This window comes from Chiloscyllium plagiosum, unplaced genomic scaffold (genome assembly GCF_037043375.1).
Source record: "Chiloscyllium plagiosum isolate Xiang-an unplaced genomic scaffold, Cpla_swu_hap1 HiC_scaffold_11, whole genome shotgun sequence".
NCBI lineage: Eukaryota > Metazoa > Chordata > Chondrichthyes > Orectolobiformes > Hemiscylliidae > Chiloscyllium > Chiloscyllium plagiosum.
The window spans coordinates 78,688,015-78,705,091 of NW_028270149.1; the positions used below are offsets into that span (position 1 = coordinate 78,688,015).

The 17,077-nt window shown below is 37.9% G+C and overlaps 1 protein-coding gene across 3 annotated transcripts in view; it reads left to right on the top strand.

Moving 5' to 3' along the window:
- LOC122557099 (MICOS complex subunit MIC27-like) overlaps positions 1–17,077 on the top strand; it is a 52,206-nt gene that overhangs the window by 17,653 nt on the left and 17,476 nt on the right. For all 3 annotated transcript variants that reach the window (XM_043704399.2, XM_043704403.2, XM_043704402.2), the window contains exons 3-4: positions 5,816–5,935; positions 15,699–15,753. In XM_043704399.2, the coding sequence (XP_043560334.2) occupies positions 5,816–5,935; positions 15,699–15,753 (175 nt within the window). The remainder of the gene's footprint in view (positions 1–5,815; positions 5,936–15,698; positions 15,754–17,077) is intronic.

Sequence of the window (17,077 nt, forward strand, 5' to 3'; positions counted from 1 at the left end):
AAACTTGCAGCTCCGCACTGTCCCCTTGACCTGTCCGGACTTGTCCGACCTGCCCAGCTCCTTTTCCACCTATCCACTCCACCCTCTCCTCCCTGACCTATCACCTTCATCTCCTTCCCCACTGACCTATTGTACTCTATGCCACTCTCTCCCCACCCCCACCCTCCTCTAGCTTATCTCTCCACGCTTCAGGCTCTCTGCCTTTATTCCTGATGAAGGGCTTTTGCCCGAAACGTCGATTTTGCCTGTCCTCGGATGCTGCCTGAATTGCTGTGCTCTTCTAGTTCCACGGGTTCTATCATTTTGTCACCTGCTTTTTGATAAAGTAAGCCCTTTAAAGTAAGACTTTAAAAGGAGACCTGTCAAACTAATACATTACTCCATCTTTGCCAGGAGACTCTCCTTTTAAGATGGTCATCTTCACAACATTTGAGACTATTTCTCAGAAAGAACTCAATGGAGAAGACTTTCTGCATGTATATACTAGAATTCAGACAGTGAAAGTAGACTTTCCCCCAGTATATTGGCCAACCTTCCTCCATCAATGAACACCACCTAAAACAGTATCACAGCAACAAAACCAGAAATTGTTGGATTAACCTAGCAGATCTGATAGTATCTGTGGGAAGAAAGCAGAGTTGACATTTCAAGCCTGGTGACTCTTCATCAGAATTCATGTTTTCGTTTCAGATCTCCAGCATCTTCAGCCCTTTGTTTCATTACAGTAGCACAGCATATTCATCTCATTCTAAATTTGCGGGATATTTGTATCTGTAACACAACTGTTGAACTTCCTTACAAAGTGTCTCAACATCAGAGTAGCACATCCTTCTACAAAACATCATTTCAGTGAGATGTGATCAGGTGCTGTATAAATGCAGACTTCTTTTTGTTGTCTGTCATTTTCTCTCCATTCCTCAAAACTAGGGACAGTTGGTTTCTTCTAGCAAACTGTTTTATCTAATCTGAGACTATTTTGAGTCTGAAATTTCACTTGTACACCTCCATTCTCTCCAAAAAGACAAAAGTCTAACATGGGATCTTTAATTTTACTTATCCAGACTTACAGTCATTTTCCTTTTGGATGGTAGATCATTAAAGGAAGAAAAAAAATCACCCTCTTACTAAATGTCCATGGCATGTGTAGACAATAGCATACTCTTGCCATACATATTTCTTATTCTGCAGCATCACTGTGTATGAGCTGTCATACTGTGCCATCCTCTCTGACTTTATGGGCCTCTATTAACTGCAATAATTGGTGTGATGATTCAGTGGTTTTAAGAGGAGTATTTTGTCCTGTTTTATTTTAATGAAGAAAGGTTGAGACAGAGATATTGAGCTGTCTGTACAAAGCCAATAAACAGTTTGAGGCGCCTTGGAATTAAGTTAGGATAATAGAAGCTGCCTGAAGGGTTGGGTCATGCTCCCAAGAACCAGGCGTTTTAGTTTTAGTTTTCTGCAGTTGCTAGGGTCTTGAAGCTGGATGTGGAAGCTCTTATTCCTCTCTCTGTTATAGCTAAAAGCTGGGTTCTCTTCCGATTCATGTTTTTTCTCAACCATTTGGCACAGTGGCTCAGTAATTACTACTGCTGCCTCAAAGCGCTAGGGGGGTGGGTTTGATTCCAGCCTCAGGCAACTGACTTTGTGGAGTTTCCACATTCTCTCTGTGTCTGTGTGGATTTCCTCTGGGTGCTCCGGTTTCCTCCCAGAGTCCAAAGACGGGAGGGTGGGTAGTTTGGCCATGCTAAATTGCCCATAGTGTCCAGGGACATGCAGGTTAGGTGGATTAGCCATGGCAAATGCAGGGTTACAGGGGAATATGGTAGGAGGGTGGGTGTGGGTGGGATGCTTTTCAAGGGTTGCTGTGGACTGGATGGGCTGTATGGCTTGCTTCCACACTGTTGGGATTCTATAATTCAATGAAACATAGTTTCTGATCATGCAACTTCAACTTCCTTATTTTTATTCTTTGATTTCTCCTCCTGCTTCAACCTTTGTGAGCATGTTGCCACACAGTCAGGGAAAATTTCAGGATATACTTCCTGTAACACCTCAGTGTCTGATTTTCCACTGGTTTTTCAACCTTAGTAGACGCCATTCTCACCTATGATCCAATTATATCATTACCGAGGATAAACTGTATTTCCTGAACCAAAAATTCCTCTATTATATCTACCACCACTTTACCACTTTACACCGGACTCTGCAACCTCACTTTATATGATGGAACATTGCTCTTCTCACCATGAATTCCACATATTTTCTGGCAATACTCAACTTGATTTACGTATCTCCTCATCTCTCATCATCAAAGATTGATTTGCTCCCATATCTCTCAAAATCTTAATTTCTTTACCTGCTCATGTTGGCATACATGAGTCAACCTTATCTACACACAAATAAATTCTTCTCAACCAACCCCCGATCAGGTTGTAAACTCTTGCAGAGTTTTAATTTTGTGCTTTACCATTTCAACAAAACTCACTGGTTTATCCTGATTTCCCTCATCCATCTTCTCAATGCTTCTTCTGCACAAGCATCACTGATTTCATGTGGCCTGCTTCATTACGGTGAAAACTCCTGTGCTTTTTTACTGCTCTTTTTTTTCCCCTCATGGGTTATCGCTTTACCCTGTGCTAAACTATCTGCACTACTGTCATGGTCTCCTTTTCCTTTACCACCTGAGGATTTGTCTTTTCCCCAATTTCTATCCTTCGCAGATTGAAATTGGTGTCAGAAGTCAAATTTTAATTTATGAATCACCTCATATATCATCTGCTGCTAATCTTGCAGTATTAACTCTGCCCTTCCACAAGAGTGCTCACTACTGAAGGAAGTGAATTTTTGAACTGCTCCAAAATAACCAGCTCTCTAAGAGCATCATATGTTTGATCTATTTTCAAAGCTCTTACTTCTCTATCATAATTACTTTGTTTGATTCTTTCAAACTCAATGTACATTTGACTAGTTTCCCTCCTTAGGTACCTAAAACTTTTCCTATCGGCTTCTAGTATTAGCTCGTATGCACTTAAGGTGTTTTGTTTTCATGTCATCATAATCCCTCAACACCACCTCTGGTAGTAATGCAAATACCTCATCAACTCTTATCTACCAACTTTGGTTGGAGCAACACTACCCACATGGTCATTGGCCATGTCATTTTTTTAGCCATGTTCTCAAATGAAATGAAAAAAGACTTCTACATATTTCTCGTCAAAATTTGGCAATGCTTGGACATATTTAACTAGATCCTTACCAGGCCTTTGGCTATGAGGGGATTGTTCTTCATGACTGTCCTCATCACTCTTACTACCTTTCACCTCTACCTCTGCCATTTTAAATTGTTTTAAGTTTTCAGATCCAACCTCTGAATTTCAAAAACTCTTTTTTTTTCTCCCTTTCTTCTGTAAGGATCATCCTTTCCTTTTCATTTTCCTTTGCTGTAGTTATGCTCTCTTCCTGCTCTTCTTCTGCTCTCAAAGGTAATTCAAACTGTTTTCTTTCCTTTCCATGTTCAAGCTGCTTCATTTGCAATTGAATTTTAGCCATTTTCAATGATTCCGATGGCATTTCCGACAATTGTAAATGTCAAGCTATCGCTGTAATTATCTCCCCTTTTTGTGCGGACAAAGACAGCCCCAATTCCAACTTGTCTGTCAATTCCAAAAGCTTTCATAAAACCCCTACAGAGTGGAAACAGGCCATTTGGCCCAACAAGTCCGCCCAGACCCATTCCCCTACCCTATTACTCTACATTTACCTCTGACTAATGCACCTAACCCATACATCCCTAAACACTATGGGCAATTTAGCATGGCCAATTCACCTAATCTGCATATCTTTGGACTGTGTGAGGAAACCGGAGCACCTGGAAAATCCCATGCAGACACGGAGGATGTGCCAACTCCACACAGATAGTCACCTGAGACTGGAATCGAACCTGGGTCCCTGGTGCTGTGAGGCAGCAGTGCTAACCACCAAGCTTTGCCTTGCTTACTTTCTGTAAACCCCTGCAGTAACTTCTCCCACCCCTTAAAACTTTTAGTAACTGAACGAGCTATTAGTAGACAGGGCAAACTCTGTTTAAACCAACCGAATTCAACACCGGAAAAGAGAACACCAACATTCACCACTCACTGCCTTTGACTCCAATAATCCTAAATCCAACCTGGAATTAGAGATTTTGATCCTGAGAAGAGCCCCCAGTGTGTTATGGAACAGACCATACCCTCTCAAAATATGTTAAGAAGATAATCTAGACCCTAACATCTTATTTTACAGGCAAGTGTAAGGCATTGTGTTCCCGATCCAATTCGATTGGTTAAGCTACTCGACTTCAAGCAAAGCACACCTTTATTTTTACACTGTAGTTAAAATACAGATAAAATTAAAGGAGACAAAAATCTGCTTAATTGTAACTCTATCAAAATGCTTAACAAAATAGTAAACATTACCTACTACTAACTAACTGTTTCAATGCAGTAACATCCTTAAACACACCTTTGGCAAAAGCAGATTCAGTAAAATAGATTATTTCCTATGCAGTTCTAACAGCAGGAAGAAAACCCCAACCTTTAGCTGTAACAGGGAGAGGAATAAGAGCTTCCACATCCAGCTGAAACTTTATTGCTGGAACAGCACAGCAGGTCAGGCAGCATCTAGGGAACAGAAGATTCGACGTTTCGGGCACATGCCCTTCTTCCTGAAGAAGGGCATGTGCCCGAAACGTCGAATCTTCTGTTCCCTAGATGCTGCCTGACCTGCTGTGCTGTTCCAGCAATAAAGTTTCAGCTTTGATCTCCAGCGTCTGCAGACCTCACTTTCTCCTTCCACATCCAGCGTCAAAGCCCCAATAACTGCTGAAAGCTAAAACTCGTAATCCTGGTTCTGTAGGAGCTTGACCCCATCCATTCAGGCCAATTCTACTGTTGCAACTTTAAAGAGACCTCACAAGCTGTTTACTCTATTTACTTTGAGCAGACTGCTCAGTATCTCTGTTTTAACCTTTTTTCACTTAAAAAAAAGGACAAAATACACTCTTAAAGCCATAATATCATCACCTGGGTATTGTCCATTTGATAGCCAAAGAATGCAAGCTTAGTCACAGTTCCAGAAACCACCAGTCATTAATGTCAGTGAGGTGTTACATTAAGTAGTCATAATTTTGGGGGGGTTGACCTTTTGCCAGTTCTGGTTTGGTTGAACCATTTGTTTTCTGAAATCTACTGAATGAATTCATTAGGAGTAACAAGATACATTTCTGGAAGTTTTCGTCATTGAGCATTGTTAAAACTGTGCAGCAACAGTACTGAGAGAATATAGACAATTTATATTTTGAATAATTTTCAAGTTATGACTGTATTAAAGAAGATAATACAAGAGAGCAGTGAGTACAGACTTGAATGCATTTTTGTATTTTCCCTTTCCCATTGCATATATACCATCACAACACAGATCTCAAAAGTGTATTTGTACACAAATATTGCAATTCAACACTAATTTCAGGGTAATGTACCAGTATGATCAAGTACATTTACATGAAGAATAATTCTAGGTACTCCAGCTGCAAATAGCTAAATTACCTTTGAGATCCAAGTGTTCTTGGCCATACTGATTAACATTTCAGTCAAAAGGACACGTGAGGGGAGATTACACAATAGCTTCTTTTGTATCTTTATGAACATAATAAATATTCCTATTTTTAAATAGGATTTTTGATGTACAGTCTAAAAAAGAAAATATTGACAATCAAGCATTAAGTTTATGTGAAATATCCAAGTTATTTAATGTAATGTCACTTGTTGTTTTAAAGCTTTCAGTTTATACGGAACCTGCCACAAACTCCACGTACATAACAGAGCAGCCTGGTTGGCTCCTACGTCGGATTATTGTTGTGAGGCAAGCAGTTGAACCATTTACAGCTCAATGCAAGGTACTGTATAACGATCTTTCGGTGTTTGTTTATGCTATGTATTACAGAATTATTTGAACCAAAATGTTTGCGCAAGTGTTTATTGCAGCAAGATTTAAAATAGTGATGCATTTCCATGGAAATTTCAAAAGTCAACATCGACCCTCTGTTTTGTCTTCTGTTTTATTTCCATCTGACATCAATGGTTATTTTGTTGGAAAAAAACTGTCCTAATTGTTTCACTAAAATAAATTTTCAAATCTATGATGTGGACAGTTTGTCACTGACTGTACCTGAGCCTCTGCAGACCTCCTCACTGTAGCAGCATTAGTGTTGTGCTGAGACGAACAAATAACTTTGGGAATCGGCGACGGATGGAAATCACCATTTGTGTCCCTCATGAATAGATTAAACTGCCCCTAAAATGGAGCAATCAACTGTTTTGGGTGCGGTAACAGCTGACCCTGGCCACAATTTATTGATGAAGTTACAGAACTTCATAAGGATACAATATAACCATAAAATATTTTTCTGTTGTCCAAAATAGAAGCATCTGGGCACTTATGAATGGATACATCTTTAGATCTTTAATAAGGACAGCATTGGTGGCACTTGGAAGTACCTGACCTGATATTTGGTTGGTCCCAATGCATTTACTTACAATCACAAACTGTTAGTTTGTAAAAACGGATTGGATTTCTGATTCCTGCCTATTAAGCCTATTTCATGGAGTATGAACATTTATTGATGAATGCCAAGAGAGAATAAGCAAAAGCATGAACAATCACTGACTCAGTTTGTATTTGATTAACAGTTCTCTTCATAATTAAAAGTTGTTGGAAAATTGAATACTGGATATGTGGTCATTATTTTCTGAGATTATGAATTATTGTTTAAAAAACTGAAAATGAACCATTTAGTTGAAATTCAGGAGATTGGTTTGAAATTTTCCAAGAATAGTTTTACATAACCAGAAACACACAATTGCTGTTTGACAAAAGGCTAGATTGTTCTGGGATTTGTAATCTTTTGTCTTATGAAAGAGTCAGATAATTAACTTTGTACTCCATGTAAAATGCTGTTAGATTAGTTAAATATTCATTAACTTTAATCTTTTGAAGAAAATGCAAAACGTTCCTTCCTACTAATATAGAAGGCTTGACTGAGACTTGTGATATTATAGGAGAATAGTGTCAAGTAAGTAGATGTGCTGTTCATACACATGGTCTATTATCCAAAGCTTACCATGACATAAATTGTTGGATATTCAGACTTGAAAGAAGTCTGAAGTATGAATCACAAACCACTTTAGGGCCTGAAGGGTGCTAAAAACTTTGAATGTGGACTAATGCCACTCTGGAGATATTCAATTAGTTAGCATTACATGGAAGAACTCAGACCAAATATAAATTGCTAATCAGGTCTCCTAATTAAAAAACTATTTTTTAATTTTAAGGGTTAAAAGAGGTGATGACAATTCTGAGTATCACAGTTTTGAATTTCCTGCTTGGGCAGATCAAAAGTAAGTCCTGTGCCCACTCTTCCAGTCACAAGATAAGTGGCTATTCCCTCCGATCTGAATATAGTATGCCTAGATATAAAATTGGACGTCAATGGGCCGTGTGACAAAAGGTTCACAATTCAAATGCTGTAATGGAAAAGTATAAAAGGTAAGAACTTTAGAGCACTTCAAAGATTCACGTTTCGATCTAAAAGTAATGGTTAAGTAAATTACTAAAGGAGGCACTTAAAATGGGTGCTGTAAATGAACTCATAACGCAGTTTAGGGGCACGTGAAGATCAATAGATTGGGTTGCTGCCTGTATATTTATCACACATTTGGTCCTCATGTTTACTTGTTCTTAAAGCCTACTGAATTCATTCAATACTATAATTTGTGTCAGTAAACCATCAAGTCTTATTGTTGCTTGTGTCATGAGATTTTCCAATACGTGTACCTCACACATTTAAAGCTGCATGCATTTCTGCTGGTGATAGTTCCATTTTCCAAGACAGTCTACTAATACAAAGTTGCTTCATCCATATTATATGATTTTGTGTACTTCAGTTTTCTTAGTACTACATTAATTTGAATTGATGAGATTTATCCTTATAAATCATTTAATATGCTGTTCATGTTTTTTTAAGACAATTGTTACTGCTGAGCAAAGGCCTGTCATTAATATTATGGAATATTGGTTACTTAATGAAATTGAAGCATTTCTGCTAGTCTTTCACTGTTTGTTCCTGTATTGTTTTTCTTATTTATATGGGTTTAAAGATATTTCTGCTCCTTGTTTACATGCTGGAACTGTTGGTGTAGAAAATGGTAGCAATTGTTTAATAATCTTCAGAGGCCTAGCTGTCACTGCCACAAGATAAATTAAATCTCCGTGTCTTGTAAAGGTATGTTTCACTATCTCTTCACAAATTGCTTCAACCGTGTCCAGCACCTGCATCATTGTTGTCATGCAACGTTTTGTATCTGACACTCTAAAGTTAGCAACAATTAACAGTCTAATGACCATACATTTATACCAGTGAAGGTTAATCGAGAAAATTTCCTCCATTTTATTTATTTTCTTTTTGTGGCCTTCCCTTGCAGTCATTTCTCCTTGATTCATTCTCTATCCCACGTTTTGTATTTAAAATTTCTAACCACTCCTCGAATTTTGTTTTACTACTTCCCACTTCTGGCTGCCTTGTATATCATTATCAGTACCTCCTGACTCCTGGTGTGATCTATATCAGTCACCATTGCCTAAAGGAATGACAGAAACTGTAATATTTTGGTAACCTGTTCACTGTACATTTTCATCTTGAAATGGATTACTGTATGTCAGGTGGCTCAGCAAGCTTTTTTTCCATTTTATTAAAAATGGCCCATTATTGGACTTCTTTCCAATGAGCCAGCCACCTAGTAGCTGCTGGCACCTATTAATGAGGAACATAAAGGGTAAAATTTGGAGCCAGAGAGGAGCATATTAATTAAAATTGCCACAGATGGATCAGTAATATGTTGAAGTAGAAAACATACGCAACCTTTGACAGTACACAGGATAATTTCATCATTTCAGTTTTTTTTTCTAATCAATCTGTTAAGAAATGTTTGTAGACACCTTTGGAGCAGGTGCAATCTGAACCTGAGCCTTCTGGTCTAGGGGTGGGGACACTACCACTGTGCCACAAGAAGACATTTCTGTGCACCCAAAAGCAGGTTACTGAACTTCAGAATTTTGAAATAACCTGTTGCTTTACCTGTCACATGAGTTTGGTGAAATTATACTCCAGATTTTCATTAAGCCCAGTTCAGAAAATGGAGAATGTTGACAACAGAAACATGGGCCATGAGCCTGTGATGCACTCTATGATCTAGTGTGCCTATACACATTAAAATATCATTGTCAGTTTTAGGAAACTGTTCAAATCAACAAAACAAAATTGCATTTGTACAGCTCCTCCGTTTATAAATTGTCCCAAGGTGCTTTGTGGGCAACATTAATTAGCATTTCATGCCAAGCCACAGAAAGAAATATCAGAACTGGTGACCAAACTTCGGTCAACGAATTAGGCTTGAAGGAGCAGCTAAAGTAGAGATTCTGAGACATTGAAGGGTAGAAATCCAAGGCCTACGACCACAGCAGGTGAAAATACAGCTGAATAATAAAGGGAGCAAATAATCAAATTTAGGCAGATAGGGTAAATCAGGCAGCAGAAAAGAGAAAAAAGTATTAATGTGGGAAATAGCAAACAGTGACAGGAAGGAATGGAGAATACAAGTTGGACAATGTATCACCAGGTAAGGCTAGAAATTGTAGAAATAACAAAATTATAAATCTGAAGCCTTTATCTCAATGCAGCTTTTGAAACAGAACAGATATGTTGAAAGAACAAATAAAATTAAACATGTATGATCTGTTAACCATACATAACAATGGCTGAAGGATGACTTCGATTGGAAACTGCATATTGACTCTGGCAGCACATTTAGAAATACCAGGAACCTGGGAAAGGTGGAGGGGTAGTTCTGCTCATTGATAATGATACTAGTATAATGGAGAGAGATGGCCTAAATTCAGGAAACCAGGATGAGAAAGGAATCATATTATATGGCTAGGAAGCCAAGTGGATGGCATTGTACAGAAAAATGAAAGCACAGAATTTTTTTTAAAAATTGTTCATGAAAGTGTGGGTTTTACTAGCTCAGCCAGCACTTATTTCCTTAATTGCCCTGGAGAAGGTGATGCTGAGCTCCCTCCTTGAATCAGTGCAGTTCATGTGATGTAGGTGCACCCACATTGCAGATGGGAAGGAAGTTTCAGGATTTTGATCTAGCGACAGCAGTAGTTCCCGGTCAGGATGGTGTGTGACTTGGAGGGAAACTTCAGGTAGTGGTATTCCATGCGTCCGCTGCCCTTGTCTTTCCAGCTGGTTGTGGCCATGGGTTTGGAAGATGCTGTTGAAAAAACCTTGGTCATTTATTGGATTGCGATGGTCCACACTGCTGCCACTGTGATCAGTCGTGGATGGAGTGAACGTTGAGGGTGGTGACTGGATTGCCAAGTGGGTGTGTTGCTTTGACCTTGATGGTATTGAACTACTTGACTGTTTTTGGAGCTATACGCATCTATACAAAGTCAGGAGTATTCCATCACACTCCTTTCCTTGTATATTTTCAGTTGTAGACATGCTTTTGTAAGAAATGTTGCAGGCAGGATTCACAGAAATCATCTTCATAAAACTAAACTGGTATGATGGACCTTGCCTATGGAAAGATATTTGCAAACTGCTGCTGGTTTGTAATTGTTTCTTTTCCATCAACACTTGGCCTGTATATTGGCCTTGTTTCTGTTACTGCAGTCTGCCCACTCGTTCTCAGTTATGTGTTGCATGAAACTGATGTGGGAGTGCTACAGAGTCCTTACTTATCCTGGCACTTGTGTTGAATTGGCTGCTGAATTGAAGCAAAACCTTTTGTTAACAGATGGCTTGATCTCACTTGTATGTATCTAGGACAGATGTTAATTTAGCAAATCCCGCTTTATAGTCAGAACTTATGAAGGATTGTTGGTGCTGTCTTAACAAGTTTGTTTTGAATTTGTTTATATTAGCTGTGTGATTAAGAAATTTAGAATTCCACCAGCTTGGAAGTAACAAATTGTTGTATGGGTGCACTAACTGCTCATCTCTTGGTATTCTTAACAATTGTTCCTGACTTACAGTTAATGAGAAAATGTTTAAATTTTCACAGACTTATTTCAAGCATCCATAGTTTAGTAAAGGCAGCAGCCAGAAATTCAAGTAAGAATTTTAAATGAGAGAATGGTTTGAACATGGCATGGTACATGAAGGAATGAGCAAAGAGCAAGTTGTAATGAGTGCTGCACACTACTATGATTTTAGCATTATGTAGATTATTTCTGTGAATCCTGCCTGGAATATTCCTTACAAAAGATGGTCTACAACCAACAATATACAAGGAAAGGAGTGTGATGGAATACTCCTCACTTTGTATAAATGAGTACAGCTCCAAAAACAGTTAAGTAGCTCAATACCATCAAGGTCAAAGCAACACGCCCACTTGGCAATCCAGTCACCACCCTCAACGTTCACTGTCCACTACTGATCACAGTGGCAGCAATATGGACCATCGCAGTCCAGTAAATGATGAAGATTTTTTCAGCAGCATCTTCCAAATTCATGACCCCAACCAGCTGGAAAGACAAGGGCAGTAGACGCATGGGAACACCACTACCTGAAGTTCACCTTGATGGTTTTAATAATTTTAACAAAGTTTTACTAATTCTATTTCTACAAAAAATTTATAACAATGTCTGAATCAACATGGTGTGATATGAAAATAAAGAGAAGTAAATAGTTCTCTGAACTGTCCTGTTGGCATGTTAGTGGTTGTGTGTAGTCTGCCGAAAATGTGTTGCTGGAAAAGCGCAGCAGGTCAGGCAGCATCCAAGGAGCAGGAGAATCGATGTTTTGGTTCATGCCCGAAACATCGATTCTCCTGCTCCTTGGATGCTGCCTGACCTGCTGCGCTTTTCCAGCAACACATTTTTGGCTCTGATCTCCAGCATCTGCAGTCCTCACTTTCTCCTAGTTGTGTGTAATCTTTCAATCAAAATACAGGAACTATGGTATAAATCCTAAAATGATGTCTTTGTTTAGAAATAATTTAAAATCAAAGGCTTGTAACTATTTATAACATCTGTAAAATGCAATAAATGAGTTGCTACAAGATTTGAACCCAGTTTCTTTGAGAATAATAACTCTTCTAATCTTTTAACATTTAGGCCATAGATGTAACATTTTGAGGACATAGTAACTTATTGTGAACCTTACAATGCAATGAGTCATGCTCAATCTCCTTTATTTACGTACATTCAGTCTGTGCTTGCTTTGTGTCTTTTTTTAACTAAAGAGATTGATTTGCAAAGCATTGTGGGAAATGGATTTGCCCAAACAGAGATTGATATAATTATGTTTCTGTGCAAAGAATTCATAAACAAATGAGTAGTAAGATCCTTGGAATGTGAGTGAAGAATAGCAGATTCTACTTGAAGGATTTTCATCCTTGGAGTCTCTCAAATGATAAATTTGTGTGTTATGATGTCAAATTCCAATATTTTTTCTATTTTTTCTGCAAGGACTGTACAGAACTGTTTTAGAATCTTTTTGTATGAACTTGTTGAAAAAAAATCCAGTAAAGTATATTTTTGAAATAAAAAAGGCAGTTTATTGATTTTTAGAGAAACTGTTTTCCAATGAAACACGATTAGAGTTTCCTTTTCATTTCCCTCACATGTGACTTTCAAACCATATAAACACTGAGAAAACAATACGGATGTGTTTACCTTGCTAAAATGTGTCTTGCATATGAAAAAGAGAAGGGCAGACGCATGCAGTGCTTTAGAATCTAAATACCCGCAAACAGCAAATTAAATTTGTGACTACATTTTTGATATGACGGTGGAATATTGGCTAAGATGGCAGGAAAATTCCCTATTGTTCTAATGTACAGTTACTTGAACCATCTAATAGAATTTTGGCATCTGTTTTCATATTTGCTGACTAAAGGTGGAACATTCCCTTTTTTTCCCGCACTGAAGTGTCAGTCTCAATTCTGTATTCAATCTTTTTATTAACTTATTTTTAGTATTGCTCTTTTAGTACAGAATAACTTGCCTTTATTTGATTTGGGCGACCTGTGTAATTAGGTTAAGTATTTTGTCTGAGCAGTATGCTTCATTGAATTATAGAATATCTTAAGGATGAGACAGTGATGAGAATTGTGGATCTGGGCCAGCAAGAGTTCTCCTGCTGAACAAGAGATAAAATAAATCTTAGAGTCATAAAATCTTGTGATTCTGTACACAGTCTACCTGGCGAAAAAGAATAAAATTCATAAATGTAGCACAATTCATCATCTTTGGGTGCATTTTGAAGCCAATTAAGTACTTCTGAAGTGTAGCACTACAATTTCATGACATAACAGAGTCAATTGGTATACTTCAAGAAGCTGTGTTAAGTTCCAAATCATTTGTTTTTAAATATATGAAGAATAAAGGTTATAATAAAACTGTGCTGGAAATCTTAAACAAAAACAAATTGCTGGAAAAACTCAGGTCTGGCAGCATCTCTGAAGAGAAAGCAGAGTTAATATTTTGTGTCTAGTTCTGAAGAAAGATCACTGGACCCAAAACGTTAACTCTCAATTCTCTACAAGGATAAATGTTAGTCAGGTCATGAATAGAATATGTTTTTTTCAAATAGTGGCAAGGAATCTGTTACATCTACCTGAAATGGCAGAAGGGGCCTTGGTATAATATTGCTTCTGAAAATACTGCACTCCCTTAGCGCCACACTGAAATGCCAGCCAGATTCTGTGGTTCTGTTTTCCATTTTGCAGTGACTTAATTTTATTGACCATACTCAGTTAAGTCTCTGTGTTCGCTTCTTTTCTTAAAATGGTTTTATTATTATTTAGAATTACTGTTTTTAGACTTGTGGATAGTTTCAACTTGTCTTAAATTTCACTTGTCTAACTCAGTATACTAATTTTTCTCTGAAATCCGAAAGTCACAAAGATCCTCTTCATCTCAATTAGTGTGTTCCTATTTTTATTTTCATTTGTCACTTTAATTATTACATGTACTAAGCCCAAAGCTAGGGTTTTTTTTGCAGGTATTTATATATTTTTTGGCAAAGGACAATGGTCCTGATGCTGAAACACTACTTAGATAATTTCAGTTCAAAGGAAATCTACCAAATATTACTTTTTCTTTTGTGTTTGAATTTTCTATCTCTGTTGTCACTTTCATTTAATATTGTACATCTCCATTTATTCAATGTTTATATGGCACCACTCTAATCCTCTGGAAAAGCCGTCTACTCACATTTCCTTTATCTGTTCATCTGTTTCTGTTACGGATCATTAGATACAATTGCCTTCTTCTAGTTTATGTTAGTTGTTCTTTATTAATCCATACTTTTCTATATTGGTGTTAATTTTATTTCGATCTTGGAGGGAGGCAGGGGCGTAGTGATGATGTCTAACTGGACTAACAAGCCAGAAGTCTATGTCAAATTCTAGGAACGTTGGTTCAGATCCCACCATGGCTGATGGTAAAATTTGAATTGAATAATATCTGGAGGAGACAGCTCGACTAATGGCAATCATGTAACCATTGTCAATTTTCATAAAAGCCCGTCTGGTTTACCAATGACATTTCAGGAAGGAAATCTGCCATCTTTACGTTGTCTGGCTTATTACCAAACTTACCTGTTGTGCAATGCCAGTATTAGTTCAGTGGTCACCTACTTTTCTTGTTTTTGTACAGCAAAACAATGTGGTGTGAGCAACTGCTCTAGCTTCCAGCCCAACTTCCATAAGCAAAGATACTTTGTGTCAGATCCTTTCAATTTCTTTAGAATTCTGAGATACAGGTGATCAAGTCCAGTACCTTTCTTCTTTTGTGAGTTTCATCAGATATGTAAAATGCAACTTTCCGAACTAACCTATTTATTTACTCCAGCTTTTCCTCATATCCCTAACCAAATTCCCATTACCACAGTTTTCAGTCAAGCAAAAAATAGAAACCGCTCTCATTTAAAGTGCCTTTCTTGCATCCTGAAAATTGGTTTTCTTTTTCAAGGCCAGTTCCTATGCACTAGTTGTACATTTTAACTGTTATACTTCTGACACTCTTGGCTTCCCAAAATATTATTCTCCCTCTGAACAGTTCAATCTTTTCTCTTCCTCCTCTGAAACTTCTATATTGTGTTTTAACTCTTAATGTATTTAAGTCACATTTTCATAGAATCCCTACAGTGTGGAAACAGGCCCTTCCATACCGACCCTCTGATTAATAACCCATACAGACCCATTCCCCTACCCTAGTATTCTATATTTACCCCTGACTAAAGCACCTAACCTACACATCCCTAAATACAATGGGCAATTTAGTATGGCCAATTTACCTAACATGCATATCTTTGGATTGTGGGATGTAATCATAGAACCTGGCGGAAACCCACACAGACGGGGAAAAATGTGCAAACTCCACACAGACAGTCACCCGAGACTGGAATCGAACCCGGGTCCCTGGCGTTGTGAGACTGGATGCTAACCACTGAGCCACCATGCAGCCTCCCGTATTCCATTAAGGATCCACTCATTTGCCAAGCATTTTCCATTTTTATTTCCTCTACAATATTTTTGTTGGTACTGATAAAATTATATTTGACATGGTATCATTTCTTTTCCCTGTAGGGTGTATATATTGCTATGAAAAATGGTGCGACGAATACAATCGCATTTGGGAAAGGTAAGTTTTTTTTTATTGTTTTTCTTCTAGATTTGGAGACACTAATGCCAGTTGGAGCAGGCTCCCTTTTGTCCTGACTGAGGCTGGCTGGCTGGCTGGCTGGCTTAGCATTTGTCATCTCTAAATCTTACTGGTTGGTGTGACTTAGCTGCAGCTTGTATACTAGTTGTTCACCCATCAACAATGGAAGTCTTCCCTTAATAAATGTTGATCATTGGATTTTGTTTGCATGTTGTCTGAGCATTATATTATTTGATTAATGCTAATTTGTATCACATCAGTTGTTGCATAGTACAATTAAATGCTGGAAAGGAAAAGTTCGAAAACAATTTAATTTATGAAAAAAATAGCACTGGTTTGGTGCTAAAATCTTTGACCATATATGTGACAGACTGACCCAGAACAGTATTGAGAAAAATATTAGCTACAGTACTTCTTTTTAAAATCTTGAAAGCTGGAAAATATTTTTCTTTAAATTTGAGTGAAGACGCAAAGTCCTTATTATTAGACAGTAATGTTGAAAAGGCAGAGGCGTGATTAAATCAAGGTGCAGTGCTCATGTGACAAGTTGATGTTTCAAAAGCCCAAAGATTGCAGGGTGATGGGAGATTGAGGGAGGGAAAGGATTTCACTGTTTAATATTTAAGACACAATTAAGTTGAGGAGGAGGATATTCACTGAGCCTTTTAATGCAGTGAGAATAAACAGAGGACAAAATAAAGTATAGAGTGACAAACCTTATGTCCAATAATAGTACAGATGGACTGCAAAGAGAGATAATGGCTGTAACAACAATATGTTGCAAAATAAAAGCTAGCATGATGTTTTAAAAGCAAATAATGTGAAACTACTTTTAACTTTTTTGATGAGGTTGTTGATGTGCGTAATGTGGTCTACATGGACTTTCAAAGAACATTTGATAAAATGCCCCCCACATGGACTGGTGAGCAGTGCTAGAGCTCATGACATGAAAGGGGTTGTAGCAACATGGATATGAACTTGGCTAAGTGATGAAAAACACACCATAGCAGTGAACAGTTGCTTTTCAGATTTGATGAAAATTTATGGGAAAGTTCCTCAGAGGTCAGTGTTGAGACTCCTACTATTCTTGATATACAATTAGTGGTTTAGACATTGGTGTATAGGGCACACTTGCAAAATTGGTGGATGATGTAAAATCTGGAGGAATTCTGAACCTTGAGACAAATAGTGTGGAGCTTCAGCAAGATGTAGACAAGTGTGTGGAATGGGCAGACAGGTATGGGATAAACATAAATATAGAGGAGTGTGAAGTGATTCCTTTTGGAAGAAAGAACACAGACAA